This window comes from Arachis stenosperma, chromosome 6, assembly GCF_014773155.1.
Source record: "Arachis stenosperma cultivar V10309 chromosome 6, arast.V10309.gnm1.PFL2, whole genome shotgun sequence".
NCBI classification, from domain to species: domain Eukaryota; kingdom Viridiplantae; phylum Streptophyta; class Magnoliopsida; order Fabales; family Fabaceae; genus Arachis; species Arachis stenosperma.
The window spans coordinates 13,410,209-13,427,163 of NC_080382.1; the positions used below are offsets into that span (position 1 = coordinate 13,410,209).

At 32.8% G+C, this 16,955-nt stretch overlaps 2 protein-coding genes across 5 annotated transcripts; both read right to left on the reverse strand.

The window, feature by feature from the left end:
- Positions 1–1,030: 1,030 nt before the first annotated feature.
- On the reverse strand, positions 1,031–5,197 carry LOC130936090 (uncharacterized). 4 transcript variants are annotated; one of them, XM_057866074.1, is made up of 7 exons: positions 4,969–5,197; positions 4,376–4,460; positions 3,766–3,871; positions 3,037–3,300; positions 1,674–2,162; positions 1,388–1,462; positions 1,031–1,300 (listed from the first exon to the last, which is right to left on the reverse strand). In XM_057866074.1, exons 2-7 carry the CDS (start codon positions 4,421–4,423, stop codon positions 1,230–1,232), a joined length of 1,053 nt encoding a protein of 350 aa, XP_057722057.1. In that variant the 5' UTR covers positions 4,424–4,460; positions 4,969–5,197; the 3' UTR covers positions 1,031–1,229. The 4 variants fall into 4 exon arrangements, with proteins under 4 accessions (XP_057722057.1, XP_057722059.1, XP_057722061.1 ...); XM_057866076.1 differs by having other exon boundaries at positions 5,032–5,124; XM_057866078.1 differs by having other exon boundaries at positions 1,031–1,297; positions 4,969–5,123.
- Positions 5,198–13,748: 8,551 nt separating this feature from the next.
- LOC130932505 (two-component response regulator ARR8) lies at positions 13,749–16,127 on the reverse strand. Its single transcript, XM_057861832.1, has 5 exons — positions 15,461–16,127; positions 15,211–15,314; positions 15,023–15,100; positions 14,508–14,578; positions 13,749–14,390 (listed from the first exon to the last, which is right to left on the reverse strand). Exons 1-5 carry the CDS (start codon positions 15,576–15,578, stop codon positions 14,030–14,032), a joined length of 732 nt encoding a protein of 243 aa, XP_057717815.1. The 5' UTR covers positions 15,579–16,127; the 3' UTR covers positions 13,749–14,029.
- Between the last annotated feature and the right edge of the window lie 828 nt (positions 16,128–16,955).

Genomic DNA, 16,955 nt, shown 5'->3' on the forward strand with positions numbered 1-16,955 from the left:
AAAAGCCACAAGAGAGGGCTTTGAATTATAAAGGACTGGGTGCGCAAATAAAAAAAAAATAAAAAAAGATATAGATATTATAAGTTTTATTAGTCACTTGTATTATTGACTAATGATAACTCTATTGATATTAATATAGAGTAAATCAAATAAAAATTTAAATTATTGGTCTCTAACATTTGAAAAAAAAAATATTTTTTGTTATAAATATGTTTATTATAATTTTTTTAATTTTTAAAAGCTGTTTTACCAAACATAATTGTAGTACTTATGTTTATTAAAAGTTACTTTTAACATGATTTTACCAAACGCAAATGCAGCTTAAAAAACAGTTTTCATAAGTTACTTTCAAAAAGCAAAAACTAAGTCTACATCGGTCTAACACGATTTCTTTACCAATATTTTTTTGTCATAATACTCATAATAAGTTGTTGAATGTGAGTATACAATTGTCTTTGATTGTGGAACATTCAATCCACTTTCTGAGTTGTGTAAAATGAAAAAGCGTTGCATGTATTATCATTTAGTTTTGTTATTTCCTTCTAATTGGGCAGTGCTTTTGTTATTTGCTTCTAATTGGGTAGTGCTAACACTTCATTTGTCGGTTGTCCTATGCACAAATTAAAAAATAAATTTAAAATTCGAACGGGTCTGGACAACAAAACCAGTTACTTTTCCATTCGGTTTAAGGAATTAGCCTAAAAAAGGCTTTGATGATTGTAAATTGTCATTCCTTACAAACAATTTAATGCAGCAAAAACACCAAAACACATAAATAAATAAATAAAAGAAACTGAAATATAAAATACCCCACAATTCTACTTAATATCAATACAATTTACAAGAAAACCATTGTATGCAAGCCACAAAGGAGGGGAAATATCGAGAGAGTAAGATTCATTATTTATTTGCACCATGCTTCCTTTCCATGCAAGCATTCCATATTTCAATTTTCATCACTATAAAATGAGGCAAAGTTAAACTTTCTACACACCGATGCATCTGTTCTGTTCACACCAAGGAGTTAAAATTTCAAAACCTCTAAATCTTTTATGTACAATAAACATTAATCTATGGAGTCTGTTCAACCTGCAGGCAACATAAACAATTATGAGTTGTATGGCCAAAATGGTAACTTAAATAGCACATCTTGATTCAGTTTCACTTCATGACATAACTTGATCCCTTTAAAGGGAAGTGAACAACATCTCAAAGTATTGTGTTGTCTATTATTCACTTCCAAAATCTTCAACTTCATAACTCAAGCCTTCTGATATGGAATCCAGCCTGTTATTGTCTACTTCAGCATCAAGCCATCAACAAAAGAGTGGTGTCAGCATTGAACCATAAAGCAATAGATTGTAGACGAAGGGGAGTTGTTTCTTACCTTGTTCTCCTCTTTCAAGGAAGTTCTCATTATCAGCAGCAAGGAAGGGTGACCTAGGATAGCTCTCCAGTATATCTGACAAATAAGAATGTAACTATCAGCTCCAATGATTAATCCAATTTAAGATTTGTGGGTATAAAACTTGCAGATAATAGACTAAAAACCCGGTTAAAACTTAAACAAATTGACTTCCATTTTAACGATGAACATCTCGTATTATACATTGTTGATGATGAATATGGAAATAGTAAACATGCATAACCCACACAAACACAAGAGTACATACCAGAACTCTGAGAAAAATGTGCAGTCAGGTCTGAAAGGCTAAAATTTCTAGGAATCAGCCCTAAAAATCCATATGAAGAAGTTTCTGGATCCAGGACTGCCTCATTTAGAGGTTGTGAGTTGGATTCGACATTGGGGAATGATGTAACCGAAGCATCACCAATAGTCGGGCGTGCATCCAGGACACTTCCCTCAGTGCCAAACATGTAAGCAGAACAACCTGAATATCCAGGTTCGGATTTGATCATCCCTCCATTAATTCCTTGTATCGACCCCATGTTAGAGGATTGAGCAGAAATCATGCTTGGAGGACCATTTATCCTATTGCCAGGGGCAGACATATTAACTGCAGCATGCATACTTGGATGGAGTGTTGATCCACCATTATTAAAAACATTAGATAAACCAGAATCAACTGGATGTTGCATATTTTCCAGCTTCAAACCTGCTTGGGCTCGCTCCGCAGCGTAACAAGTGGGATTCTGAGGCACTGTAAAATGAAATTGCATTTGTTACCAATTAAAAAAAAGGTTGCAAACATTTAAAAAGAAAAAGAAAACAAAATCTTCGAACAATAAAGCGAGTAGCATCACTCCCATCAATTTAACCCCTCAGTTACTCTCGAATGTTCCTTGCTACAGGGCTAATAGTACACACTGAATTTTAAATGTATACAGGCAAGATCTGTGGATATTCACTTTCAACTATAAAAGAATCAGATAATTCTCTTAAAAAGTATAAAGTACACACACAACTCAAAGTACTTTATAAGTCTCTTTTATGTTCCAGGAAACTCATTTCCACTATAAAATAATCAGATAATTTTTTTCCTTCTATGAACAGAGCTTCCTCATTTTCGTATCTAAAATATTGCCGCCCAATAAAGTTTGTACCAAAACAGAATATACTTTTATGTGAAGATTGACTTAGTTGAGGTTGCATGAAGAACCTAATTCTATTATACATATTTGATGCCATCAAGCTATTGTCTATCATTTCCCTTGTTAAACCTAGTAATTAAAAACACAATCAACCATTAACATCCATTCCCTGTATTGTATTGGGAGAACACTGTTGGAAACTTGTGCATGGCATGGTGGATTTAAGGCTGTAAGGTGTGAGGAGGATCTAGAATCTGGGACATGAAAGGCTGTGTATGATCATAGGTCCACTCCATCACCACCTAATTTTACATAACTGAGACAATTCGCCCCCATATTTCTCATGCCTTAAACAACCAAGACATTATGTGTTAGGGAAAATGCTGAAGGAATATACTATTTACTAGTGTGGCATTTATAAGACTCGAAAAAAATCTTAAACCCAAGAGGGATGGCAAGAATGTGATGAAAATATATACTTACTTGCAGGGATATGTGAACCATTAGAGGTAGATAGTGATGAAACAGCAGTGACATGTGACCCATTAGACACAGGTAGTGATGCCACTGTGGGGATATGTGTCCCATTTGAGGTAGGTAGAGATGCAACAACAGTTGGGGAAATATGCATTAATTCCACCTGTTGCTCCAACAACCTGTTGAACTGCATGATTTGCTGCTTCAACATCAACCTTAAATAATAGGCCTGGAAAAACTCTTGGTTCTCTTCTTCAAGCTTTTGCCAAACTGAAAGAAATGTGAAATAAAATAAGATGAAACTTCGAAGGCGATGTTGGCCTTTTTATTCCAATGCCCAATTCACAATATAAAAAGCAAAATCAACGGCAACTGATGGTCAAAACCACTGTTCTTTTACAAGAGAAATGAAAAAATTATCAAAATATTGGGTAGGGGAGGAAACAAACTAAACAGACTGCCTTCCCTTCCCAAGCTGAACTGCAATTCTATGGTTAGTATTTGCACATATAAAATGATACTGAAACTAAGACCTTAATCAGAACAGAAGAAGCTAGCAACACCAAGTTTGACAATCATAACTCAAAAAGAACAAAAACATCTATTATGAAATATCCATGAGAGATGCTAATCATGTTAAATACTTCTATAAGACATAAGAAAGTATGCTGCCGAGTTACGTGGAGTATGATACAAGCAAACAAAAATCATAGCATAGAACAAAGCTTTCCTTACCCAATTCTGTGAAACCAGGCTCTATTTTGGCTTGCTTTAGTAGTGTGTCCACTACTTCTTTCTGGCTCATATATAGTTGTAAGCATCGTTCAATTAGATTTTGAACCTGCAATGAGGTAAATAAAACCCAAATCATGAGTAGCAAAATACCTCGAATTTATAATTTGAACTTAACATTGAAGGGAATAGTGAAAGATTTGGAAGAGAGAAAAGGGAGCAGATTGGAAGAGAGGTCCAAACCACATGTTAATCCTAAGCAAAACTTACTATTCAACAGGATAATCAGTTAATCCAAATCTAAAATATTAAGACCTCATTCAATAGAAATCTCAAATTACATAAAGCCACAGATAACCAATCCCCTTATAATATGCTATTACTCTAAATTAACATACTTAATGAAAATAATATCCTATTAGTTTTTCATAATTGTAACAAGAAATCATGTTAAGCTAGTTTGTAATAAAATATCTTATGATCACCAAAGCAGATTTTGTCCTAGCCAAACAAGCATTAATGGAAGTAAAGCCCCTTCAAGAATCATAAAGAATCATTCATCTCGTCCCCAGAATCCCATATTTTCTTTTAAAGGATAATTTTCCCAACTTACAAGCTGAATATCTTGACGGGAGACCCGTCTCACGGATCCGCTTGACATATGGGGAGTTCCCAAAATACACCTTTTTCACAAGTACCTGCAGAAAGAACAATCACGTAAAAAACAAGGTTCAAATTTCAATGCATAGAAAAACCAAAACCAAGCACGAAAACAGAGGAGGTGTAATGGGAATAAAGGGGGAAAAAGTCTCAAAACCTCACCACCACCCCCACACAGCGAAACACACAAGGTAAGCCATACTATCAGAATTGAGAACCCATATTCATTAGAAAAAAAAAAACGAACAAAAATAAAACACGAAATACAAAGGGTAACAAATTCAAAGGCCCCTACTACTCCAACGAAACAAACACGCAAACCAATCAAGAAGAAAAATAATTAAATATTGAAGCTTTAGTGGAATGGGTGGGATCAAACAAAGGGAACAAAGATACACGAGAATCCAATTCCGGGATCACGAACCCTATGATCAGAATAGAACCAAAAAACAAAAAGCTAAAACCAAGTATTTTTTAAAAAAAATTCGAAGAATCTAAGCAAGGATGAATTGAACGAAGGAGCTGAAAGGGGATTAGGGTTTTGACCTGAATTAGGGAAAAAGAGAGGTATGTTATGTTATGTATGTATGCGGTGTTGCTTTTTCTTACGGCGGAGGTTGGTGTTGTCGATCGTTGATGGCTGCAGCAGTAGGATAGCACTTGTTCTTAAAATTTCAATTCTTTTTTTCTTTTTCCCAAAGCTATTATTGTTTAATCATTTGTTCCTGGGGGAGTGGGCCAGGGGTAGTATCGTCAATTCACGTAGTTGTTGGTTCTCTTCGAATTTCAAAACAGTATCACCGTATGCCCCTTTTATTCTCGCCTCTAGATTCGTACGGATGTTGGTGGAATTGACAATGTCAATTTTTTTTAAGATAATTTGATAAAATTTTAACAAAATACAAATTCGAGTTAGATTTTTCAACAGTCTTCCAAATTGATCCTCTAATTTTTTTTTTTACTGAATCAAATTATTCTTCTACATTTTTTAATTATTACAAATTTCAAATCACTTAAAAGATATAATTTCTAAAGATTTTATGAGTAAAAGAGTGATACTATATATATAAATATCTTTTAACAAAGTCTAATTAAATTAGTACAAAGTTTAGCAAAAAAATGTTTGTATATGTCACTTTTTTTTATGACAAACATAATTGAAAATTTTTTAATACAATTAATTATTATGATGAGTAATGTAAAAACAATCAAGAATGACCAATCAGAATTATGCAAAACAATAATATTAAAAAGATATCAAATCAAATTTAAAAAGATATTGTACAATCAAGACCGCAAGATATACCTTCCAAAAATTACATTCTTAAGTAATTAAACAGCTACTATACTCTACAATTAAACAAGGCACGTGATACTTAAAACTTAAAAGTAATATGAAATTTTAATACTCTTTAATTATAAGAAAGAGAAAATATATATAGAGGAAGAGTTTTAGTATTCCCTAATCAAGAAGAAAAAAAAAAGAACATTGAATTTTTTTTTTAGTGACTTGAAACAAACATTAAAATTTTGTTTAGTTACAATCTTCTCGTATTATTGTTTTAATTTGAATTTATTTTATTTTGAGTTGATATTAAATTATTACAAAATTATAATAATAAAAAATAAATAAAAAAACTAAAAAATTAAAAGAAACATTTTTTATCATTAATTTTAAAAACTAAAATATCTTTTAATATTAAATTTATTTAATTTAATTAAAATTTAATTTAATTATAAAAAAGTAATTAATTTTTTTAATTAATTTTAAAAAGATAAAAATATTTTTTTAAGATAAGAGTTGTTTAATTGTTTGAAAGATTTAAAAATTTATATTTAAAAGATTTTATTACTTTTTAAGATTAAAGTTATTTAATTTGAATTAAAAAATTAATTAATTTTAAAAAGAACACAGCTCATTTTAGTTTAATTATAAAAAACAAAAATATACTATTTTAGGATTAGAATTATTTAATTATTTTAAAAATTAAACATTTATATTTAATTATTTAAATTTAAATTTAAATTTCAAACCCACTCAATTCATACAAACAAACAGAAAACTAATTCCTACCCATCCTGGACCTGACTTTATCCTTTATTGTAGCTCATGTGTTTCTGCTGTGACCTGTCATCGCCGGAGCTTGCATTTGATCCTCATGGCTCCCACTGCTCATCCGTGGTGTTCATGACTGCCCTGCCGCTGTGGCCTGCCACAAAGACACTGAGATCTACTGAGAATGCAACATGGCTACTCTTCAAAAAATCTACCTCCATGATCAACTCGCTTCCACCGATGTGGCTTCCTGGTTTTGCAACGCCTCTGCTCTTCCTAGTTTCACCTGAACTTGTCGCTTCTCCTTCTCTTCAGTGGTATCGTTTTGCCACGCTGTCGTCTCTCTTTTCTGGCTTTTAACTGCTCCACATGAATTTGGGGTTGATGTTAAAAAATTTGCGTTAGTGTCGGAATCAGAGTCTCTGCCTCAAGCTGGCGTTGCGACAGGGCGTCAGCGTCGTGGCGGGGCTGTATGGGAGCGGAAGCGCGGCATTTTGATGCGGCAATTAGATGATGATTACGAGAGGAAGAGATAAAAAAATTATTCAAACATTAAAGAGAATATATTAAGCTCTATAAAAGAAAATTTCATCTAAGGAATAAGAAACCATTTTCATGCATATTGCATATTATACAAATAGTTTTTGGCTCCTTGTTTTTTTTTCAATTTTCCAAGGTATTTTTCAACTGAGTAATGTAAAAACTAATTCGTCACAGATCAGAACTCCATTTAATAGTTTGCTGGTGGCCAAATACCAATAGATTGATGCATGCATAAAAAGGGATTCAAATCCTTCACAAACTAGTGAGCTAATCACTAAACCAATCCAATTTAAATACGTTCATACTTTTTTTTTGTCTAGATTTAATTTTATTTTGAGAGATATAAAAAGTAAAAAGAGTAGTGCATAGAAAAATCATTTAATCTTTGTTTAAGTTTGATTTCAAAAACGTACTGGGTTAGTTCTTAGTTTTTTAGCATGTACTTAGTTCTTTTTAACAAGTTGAGTTAACACTTAAGTGATTTATTAAATTTAAAATAGTTTAGGTACACTTTAAAAAAGTGAGTCTTTTAAAATTGATGTTTGTAATATATATTGATCATAACAAAAATTTTACCATTATTATAATCAAGACTAAATGTAGATCATATTATATTTTGTGGACGAACTATTGTATATTTAGATGTTATTCTTTTTTTTTTCTATTCTCTGCACTTTTTTTTTATATTCTGCATCACGATATGAGATAAAATTGTATCTCTTAAATTCAGTATTTTGTATAAATAATTTTATTAAATATTAAAAGTGATTTTTTTGATTTAATCTCCTTTTCTTAATTTACTTGAAATTTTTTGTGATGAATGTTAGAAGGTTATGATTGTTGTGGTTTTATGACGAAGGATCGTTGATTGAAATAATATTATCTCTTGTATATATGTTAGAATCTATATTAAGTTGAGATTAAGGGTTGTTTGAACGTCATTCTCAAAAAATATCTTTTTTTAAATAATATTTTTTTAGAAGATCTTTTTATTTATTAATTATGTTTAGATAAAATAAAATAAAAGTATTTTTTATTCATTTATTATGTGAAAAACATCTTTTTTTAAGAAAAAAAGATCTTTTAAAAAAAATATAAATTGTAACTTCTCAAAAAAGATTTTTTTTCTAGTGTTTTTATTTTTATTATTATAAATTTGTCAAACACATTAAAAATTTAAAAAATCTTTTTTTATTGTTTTTAATGATGTCCAAAAAAACACTAAAATTATTTTAAGGTTAATTATTTTTATTTGAAGATGTATGGAATTTATCATATGGTGTTCTCTATATCAAAATTAAATGGAAAAAAAAAAGAGAGGATAAAAATTACAAATAAAAAGGAGAATAACAAGAACTACTGAGACTAATTAAATAAATTCATCTCATAAAAATATTAGTTATGTAAGTGAGAAAGACATTATAATCTTAAAAATATAGACTAAATAGTATATAAGAGATTTTTTTCTACCAGAGAAAATATACAAGTTAAATAGTATATATAGATAGATGTGATAATATTTTCAAAAATAATAGAATATATTTATAATCAATGTATAATTATTAGACACATGACAATATGACATATATGTATTTGTAGAAATAATATAAAGATAATATTTATTTGTTTTTGGTGAACTGGGGTCAAGGACCCCGAACAACAAGAACAAAACAAGAACAAAAAGAACAAAAGGTAAAATCAGGACCTCTTACATGGAAAGATCACATACAGTCAAAATTCAAAGCTAAAGAAATATCTGGTGGAGTAGCATAAAAAATATGAAGTTTGAGCGGAAGGGATTGTCCCTTCTTAGCAAGAGCGTCCGCCACTGAGTTAGCTTTTCGAAGGGAGTGAAACCAAGTGAGATGAGCAATTTCTTTGGTCTGAATGCGAAAGTCTTCAACAATAGGAGCACAGGGATGTTTAGCAGGGCACCCGTTACGCATGAACTGGAGGGCCGAAGCAGAATCGGTTTCTATAATTAGGGTCATGTAGTTCTGGGCATTGGCGATTTGCAGACCACGAGTCATTCTCCAAAGTTATGCGTGAGTTATGGAACAATTGCCCAGATTGTAGGAGAAGCCCATCATGAAACGCCCCAAATGGTCTCTGACTAATGCTCTACAAGCAATGTTATTTAGGTGAGCTCGAAAGAAGCCATCAACATTCAGCTTCAAAATCTTTTCCGGTGGAGGTATCCATCTAATGAGGTGCTGAGATGTGGGATTAATGAAATTCCTGGTCTTGTAAGACTTAATTTTCATGATCTCATCAAATCAAGCTCTTATCTGCTGAACAGCCAAGGCGGTAGGAATAATTTTGACTTCAAAGATAAATTTATTGTGACACCAAAAATGCAGGACCAGTTGCTAGGACAATCTAAGTTTACTTCCAAACTGTTGGAAATAAGACACCATTTCCCCTTGAGAAAATACCTTTGATAGAGAAATAAAATAGACACAATCACAACACAAGAATTTAACGTGGAAACTCCAATTACCGGAGAAAAAACCACGGCTGTTGTCAAATGACAACCACAGAATATCACTATGTGAAAATTGTTACAATACATAGACTTCTTTCTCTCTAACACCGGCACCACAGTACACCCACACTCTCTCAAAGTAAATATCTAACTACACCTCACAACACTCTCTAATCAAAGAGTACAGAGAAAAAGAAAAATCAGATACAAGCTTAAAGTGTTTCTGACTGGTGCAAAAACAAATGGAGAACTTAGCTTCATATTTATAGCCTAGGCCACCCACTCCATTTGCTATCCTAAGTAATGTGGGACTAATTCAACCAAATCCTAACAATCTCCACCTTAATTGAAATAGTCACACATCTTCAGCTTCCATTGTCAACACCGACAATTCTTTGCTGCCATTGTATATACCGACAATCATAGTTCAGAGAACTATCATACTCCTCCATGAAAGTATACTCACTTGGAATTAGACCACTCCAAGCATTTCGCCTTGGTACAGATCGAAACCTTGCTGAAAATTCATGGTGCAACTTCCAAATTGACTTTTCCTGGAAGTTCTTCAGCCATCGACCTAACTCCGCCACACACCTTGCATCTCAACGCCAACCAATGCCCGTGTGCAATTGTGGACCCGATTGCCACAACTTATCCTTATCCATGGCAGTGCGGTAATACCATGAGGATACTTTTTGTCTTCTACGCCTTGTGCAAACCTGATTGTATCAACACATCCTTGACTTGTATTTGCCACAAGCCAAAATTGATTCTTCCATCAAATTTCTCTATTTCAAGCTTCACATCACTTGAATATCCTGACATTGTTGCAACCGTATACTAGAATAGTATAACTCAACTGTAGACCGTGCACTAGAAAGGGTCCCCAGGAAAAAGAGGTGGGTCACAATGGACACACTTAAATACAAAGTCTTTCCTTAGCCAGAACCTTTCCAAACTGCACTCTCACAGTGTCATATTGCCTTCCAGCAACAACAACAGCAACCAAAGATCAACCTCAAGCCACAAGACAAAATTTTTTTCTAATGTGGAAGGTCAGACTAGGCTGCAACCACAGAGCATACTAAGAATAAATCCCACCGAACCGAAGCTCTGATACCACTTGTTGGGAATAAGACACCATTCTCCCTTGAGAAAATACCTTTGACAGAGAAATAAAATAGACACAATCACAACACAAGAATTTAACGTGGAAACTCCAATTACCGGAGAAAAAACCACAGCCGTTGTCAAATGACAACCAGAGAATATCACTATGTGAAAATTGTTACAACACATAGACTTCTTTCTCTCTAACACTGGCACCCCAGTACACCCACACTCTCTCAAAGCAAATATCTAACTACACCTCACAACACTCTCTAATCAAAGAGTACAGAGGAAAAGAAAAATCAGATACAAGCTTAAAGTGTTTCTGACTGGTGCAAAAATAAATGGAGAACTTAGCCTCATATTTATAGCCTAGGCCACCCACTCCATTTGCTATCCTAAGTAATGTGGGACTAATTCAACCAAATCCTAACACAAACAACTATCTACATTAGAGTTGAAGAAGGGGGCAACGAGTATCTTGAGAGAGGTGACGCCTTTTCCGTTCTACATTGGTGAGGATAGCTTTGTGGGCAACAAGCCAGAGAAAGGAGCGGATCCTCTCAAAGCCTTTCCAACTCCAAACCAAGCTGAATAGGCTCCTGTGATTGTTTTGTTTGCCTTGACAGACTTGGTAGGCAGACCGAAAGCTGAAAGCTCCATCAGAGGAAGGAGCCCATGCAATATGGTTGGCTGGTTTCCAAGGAAAGGGAGGAGAAAGAGCCACAATTCTCTAGACCACCTCTTCTGGCAAGATCTAATGGACTCTATCCACGTTCCAAGATCCTGTAACATTAAGAAAATCTGTGAGGTTACTAGAATAATCAATATCTTCACTTACCTTATTTGTGAGGTGATCAAGCCTCCCTAGGCTTGAAACCCAATTGTGATTCTAAAAATTTATCATTGATCCATTGCCAATACGCCAGATATGGTTCATCTCAACCTTATACCAGTTGGCACAAATTCCTTTTCACAAGTTAGAGCTATTTTGTTTATGTTCCACCTTTAGGATAATATCATTCCCGCTATCATACTTTGCTCGCAAAACTCAAACCCATAAGGCATCATTATTATCAATGAGACCCCATCCAGCTTTCATCATAAAAGCATAGTTGAGGGTGCTAACGTGTCGAATACCGAGCCCACCATTCTTCTTAGGATTGCCAATTTGCTTCCAACTCACAAGACGAATTTTTCGAGATTCATTAGAAATTTCCCACAGAAAGTTCCTGCATTTTTTTATCAATAGCATTACAGGTAATTGTAGGTAAAAAGGCAATTTGCATAGTATACGAAGAAATAGAAGATAGAACAGATTTCACCAAAGTATTTCTTCCGGCCAGTGCAAGGGAAGAAACTTTCTAGGAATTCAATATAGTATTAAGATTGTCAATGAAATTATTAAAAGATCTTTTCGAGACTCTAGAATGATACAAGGACACTCCCAAGTATTTTCCTAAGTCATCAGATCTTGAAAAATTAAAGGCTTCAGAGATGTTGTTTCTAACATTAATGCCAACATTTTTAAAGAAGAAAATTAGAGTCTTTTCTTGACTGACTTTTTGATCAAAACTCTTACAAAAAGCATTAAGATAGCTATTAATAATCTCAACCTAATCCAGATTTGCTTCTGCGTAGAGGTGGAAGACATCTAGAACATCACTCGTAAGGCGAATAGGTTTCCAAAATCCATGCTCCACTGTTGCATCAATGAGTTGTGAGAGTCTTTCCACACACAGAACAAAAATGTAGGGGATAAAGGGTCTTATTGTCTAATACCTCTGGAAGGTACAAATTCATCTAGTTTTTCACCATTTCAGAGGATTCTCATTCTAGCAGTAGAAATGCACTCAACAATGAGATTAATAATGTGATGAGGAAGACCAATGTCCATCAAAATATTCTTTATCAAAGACCATTTTAATCTGTTGAAGGCTTTTTCAAAATCTATCTTAATAATAATCTACCATTTTTCCTCTTTTATTTCTCATCGAATAGATTACTTTTTGAGTTATAATAATATTATCTGAGGAGTATTTTTCTAGTACGAAACTGCTCTAAGCTATAATTATATTATCTGAGGAGAACTTTCACCCATTACTATCTTAAAACATTGTTGATTTTAGTTTATCCCTGCATTAAAGATAATATACTTAATAACAATAACTTTTATCTATTGTAACATTAGTGGGTTAACTGTTACATATAACTCCTCTTTTATGTCATCTTAGGATAGCGCACAAGTAAAATTTAATATTTAATTCATTTTCTATAAATTGACAAAATTATGGGGCCAATGGGCCATTAGCCCATTACACTTGCATCCGCAGTTCTCATTCACTGGGAATGATCGTTATCTCAGTAGAACATTGTTGTTATTAAACACATGGGCTCTCGATCTGGCCCAAAATACAGTACCCTTGGCCCAAAATATGATTGTTAGGCATAAAAAAAAAAACGAAAAATGGACATCTGGACATTTTGATTTTTCTTTTGATTCAAATAAAGAAAGAAAAAAAAAAAAACTCGGGTACAGTTGAATCTGTTAGATGAAAATCGTTAAATAATTTAATATATTTAACTAAATTATTATTTAAGAAGTGTTAGGAGGCCAATAAATTTTGTAATTTATATCCATCAATTAGTTATCATTGGTGTTTTTAATAGTATGAAATTTCTTCCAATAATGTAAAATTACTAATTTTTTTTTTGCTGATTAAATGTTTGCCAAATTTTAATAAAAATGTTGTCCTAGACTTTCTCTTATTATTTAACTATTCTCGACTCTTATCCCATCTCCACCTCGTTTACTAAATAAACTTTCGTCCCCAACTCATGCCACTAAAAAAATTTGTGATTCCTAAATAGTAAAAAGGATACTCTTTTTACAATGAACTTTATGTACACCAAACTCATTCATGAAAATAAATGTGACTAAATCGATTTTCCATTTTTCTTTTTGCATTAATTGTTATCCCATTTTCTTTCTTGTTAATGCACCTGCCTAATGAAACAAAACTTTACACTCTTCATACACTTCTTTAGCTTATGTAGGAACAAAATCCCTTTTTCAAAGGTTCTAATTGGTCCCATATTCCAACCAAACTGATAATTGGTAAACAAGACTCATTTAGACCCAAAATTTATCATCTGATTTCTTACTCTTCATATGATCTTTTTTTCCTTTTAATATATGAAAACAAAATTGGAAGGGAATATTTTCCATGAAATGTGTACAGGAAACAACTTTCTACACTCCTATAAGGATCTATATCAACCAACACTGAAGTTAATCATAATGTGAAAAAAAAAAAAGAGAAAAAAGAAAAAGGAAGTTATATGAGAGAGAATTACATTGTGAAACTCAAGAAAATTATACTTTGGTAGGCAATGAAAATGATTATTTATGATCATACCACAGTGGCTATGCCACTGTATCTTGGTCTAGTTCTGTCAGTGGTCTCTGGTGAAAGGCTCTGCTCCATGCTCTTCCTCTTGTTGCTGCTGTTATTGTTATTGTTGTTGTTTTGTTGCAGTGATTGTTGTTGTTGTTGTTGTTGTTCTAAATTTGGTTGCACTTGTGGCTGTGCTTCTTCTTGTGGTTGATGCTGCTTTTGAACTTCTAATAAAGTATCAATCTTTTCTGGTATCACTTGCTTTTGATCTTGATCTTTCAACTTGCTCCTCTTCATTATATGTGGTTTGAGCCTATTCAAATCTGAAAGCCTCACTGGCTTCAAGAAAAATTCTTCAGCTCCTTCCTCCAAGCATCTGTTTCATTGTCCATAGATTCATCAGAATATATATATATTTTTTTTCTTTTCCTCTCCAAAAACAAGACTCAAAATTGAAATGTTTGAAACACTCCTTCAGCCCTTCCCCTATTACCTGCTAATTCTTGAAGGCACATTCTCAGATGACATAATCACCACTGGTATGTTTCTAAGAGATGAAGATTCCTGAAAAAAAAAAAAAATCAGAACAAAATCCTATAAATTTCTTAACTTTGTTTGTTGGTTCCAGTTGAAATAATTGACCATGGAAAATTTCAGTCATTTCCAAACCAAATCCTGTTCCTCAAATCAAATCCAGCTGATAAAAAAGCATGGCCTTTTCTAGGAAGAAAATATTTGCAACATATTGTGATCCTGATTTGTTTTGAGTGGAAAACAGAAAAAAGGAAAAAAAAAAAAAAGCATATATGGGAATAATAATATTCCAAGAGATAATAAAAACTATACTCCAAGTTGACAACTTTCAGCAATAGCAGAAAATTGGGATGAATACACAGTATCAAAATGGAAAATTCTTGTTGCTTTAAAAGCAAAAGGAGAAACAATCTTAGCCAGAGAAAGACTGAAAGAGAAAAAGAGATGAGACAGGAATAGAAACCATAACCATACCTTGATTTTCTTGAGCAAATCATAGCCAGTCATCCCAGGCATACAGTAATCTGTTATAACCATATTCACCTCCACCTCCTACAAATAAAACAAATCCTTAATTTTTCAGAGTCCCAGAATGATAATAACATTGATACTGATCCACGGTTCAAAATTTAAAATAACAAAATTGAAATTAATATCCGTACCTGATGATTGTTAGGAGAAATAGAAGGTGTATTTGGGGTGCCATCATCATTCTCACGCAAGCCCAGAAATTCTAAAGCTTTGGTCCCAGAATCAACTGTAGTAACTGCCAATTCAGGTAAAAACACACAACTCAGACAACATAGTAGGACACATACATAAGAAAGGTAAGGAAGAAAAAAAAGGAAAAGGGTACAATTTTGTTTCTCTGTTTTCTTAGATTGTTGTCTGATTTAGGAAAAAAGAGTGTACCTTGGTAAGAAGAAGTTCTTAGGAGCCTCTCAATAAGCTTCCTATCTATGAGGCTGTCATCAACAGCCAACACATGAAACTGCTGTGACTCTGTAGCAGCTGCAGCAGCCATCCCCATTATGCTTCTTCCCAATTCAGGGTTATGCAAAGATTAAAGTTGGAACCTTTGATCTGAATTAGAGGATGTGATGAAGAAATGGGAAAGTGGGTGTGTTAAAAAAACGGTTTTTCTTCTTTTCCCTTTGGAAATGGAAGAAAGGAATGGCTTTTGTGTTTATGGGAGGAAGATGGGATAGGATGGGAAAAAGAAGAAGAAGAAGCTAAGAGCTTTGTATTGAAGAAATAAGACCCACCAAAATCCCCATCCCACAAAGCAAGATCCGACCAGATTTCATCCCAAATCTTGCAAAATAAAATTTTTTCCAAGCTAATGTTGAATTACATGGCAAACAATGCAAAAGAAAAAATATGATAATAACTTTTTTTTTATCCAAAACAAATAAGAATAGAATAGAGGAATAAATGTGTGTTATAATGTTAAAATTATATTACTACTAAATTACTAAAAGTTTAAATTTTTATTTTTTTTATAAAAAATTTAATTAATAGTTTTAGTAAAATCCTAATTTTATTTATAGGTTGTTGAGAGAGGGAGGTGGGCTTAATTTATATATGTGAGAGAAAAAGAGGGAGAGGGGAAAAAATGAAAATGGGGTTTGTGAAATTAGAAAGTTGGAAGAAAGCAAAAGAAGAAAAGAATGTGTAAGAGAGAGAGTGGGGCCCAAGAAAATCCGGAGAAGAGATACAGGTGATGTCAGCAAGGGTGGGTTTGTGAAATGAGAAAATAGAAAAATATGAAATCATGTGGAGCTTACCATATCTTAGGCAGGTGGGGGATAGAAGTGGCAAAGTCAGGCCATTTTCTTTTGATTCCCTTTTAAGATTTGCTTCCCATGCCCATCATCATCATCATCATCATTCATATCTCTCCATCCACTTCATTTTTACTATTTTTCATTTTCTTTTACATTGCTCTTTATTTTTCATCCCTAGGCCCTTTACTATTCTTTGATTTTGGTTTGGAACACACATAAAATGGCTACTTTTTTCCCTCATAGAAATAAGATAAGTAATATATTTTAATATTATAATTTTTTATTTTTTTAAACGGTAAAACATATTAAAATTGGAAGATTTGATTTGTGTATCTTAAATTTTTTTAATTTTTTAAATAGAAATTGGATGATCCGATTTAAAAAATCAAAAGATATGATCTTTATATCTCATAAATTAAAAATTTAATTTGGTCATATTTCTGTACCTGTTAAAAAATCAGAAGATTTGATTTCTTCATCCCAAATTAATCCATTCTACGTTTGAGATTAATACTACAACCATTCGCAATTTAAAAAAATATAATTATTAATTCAATATTAAAAATAAAAAATGACATAAAATAAGTTTAATTTTGACTAATCGACAATGTAAAATATTT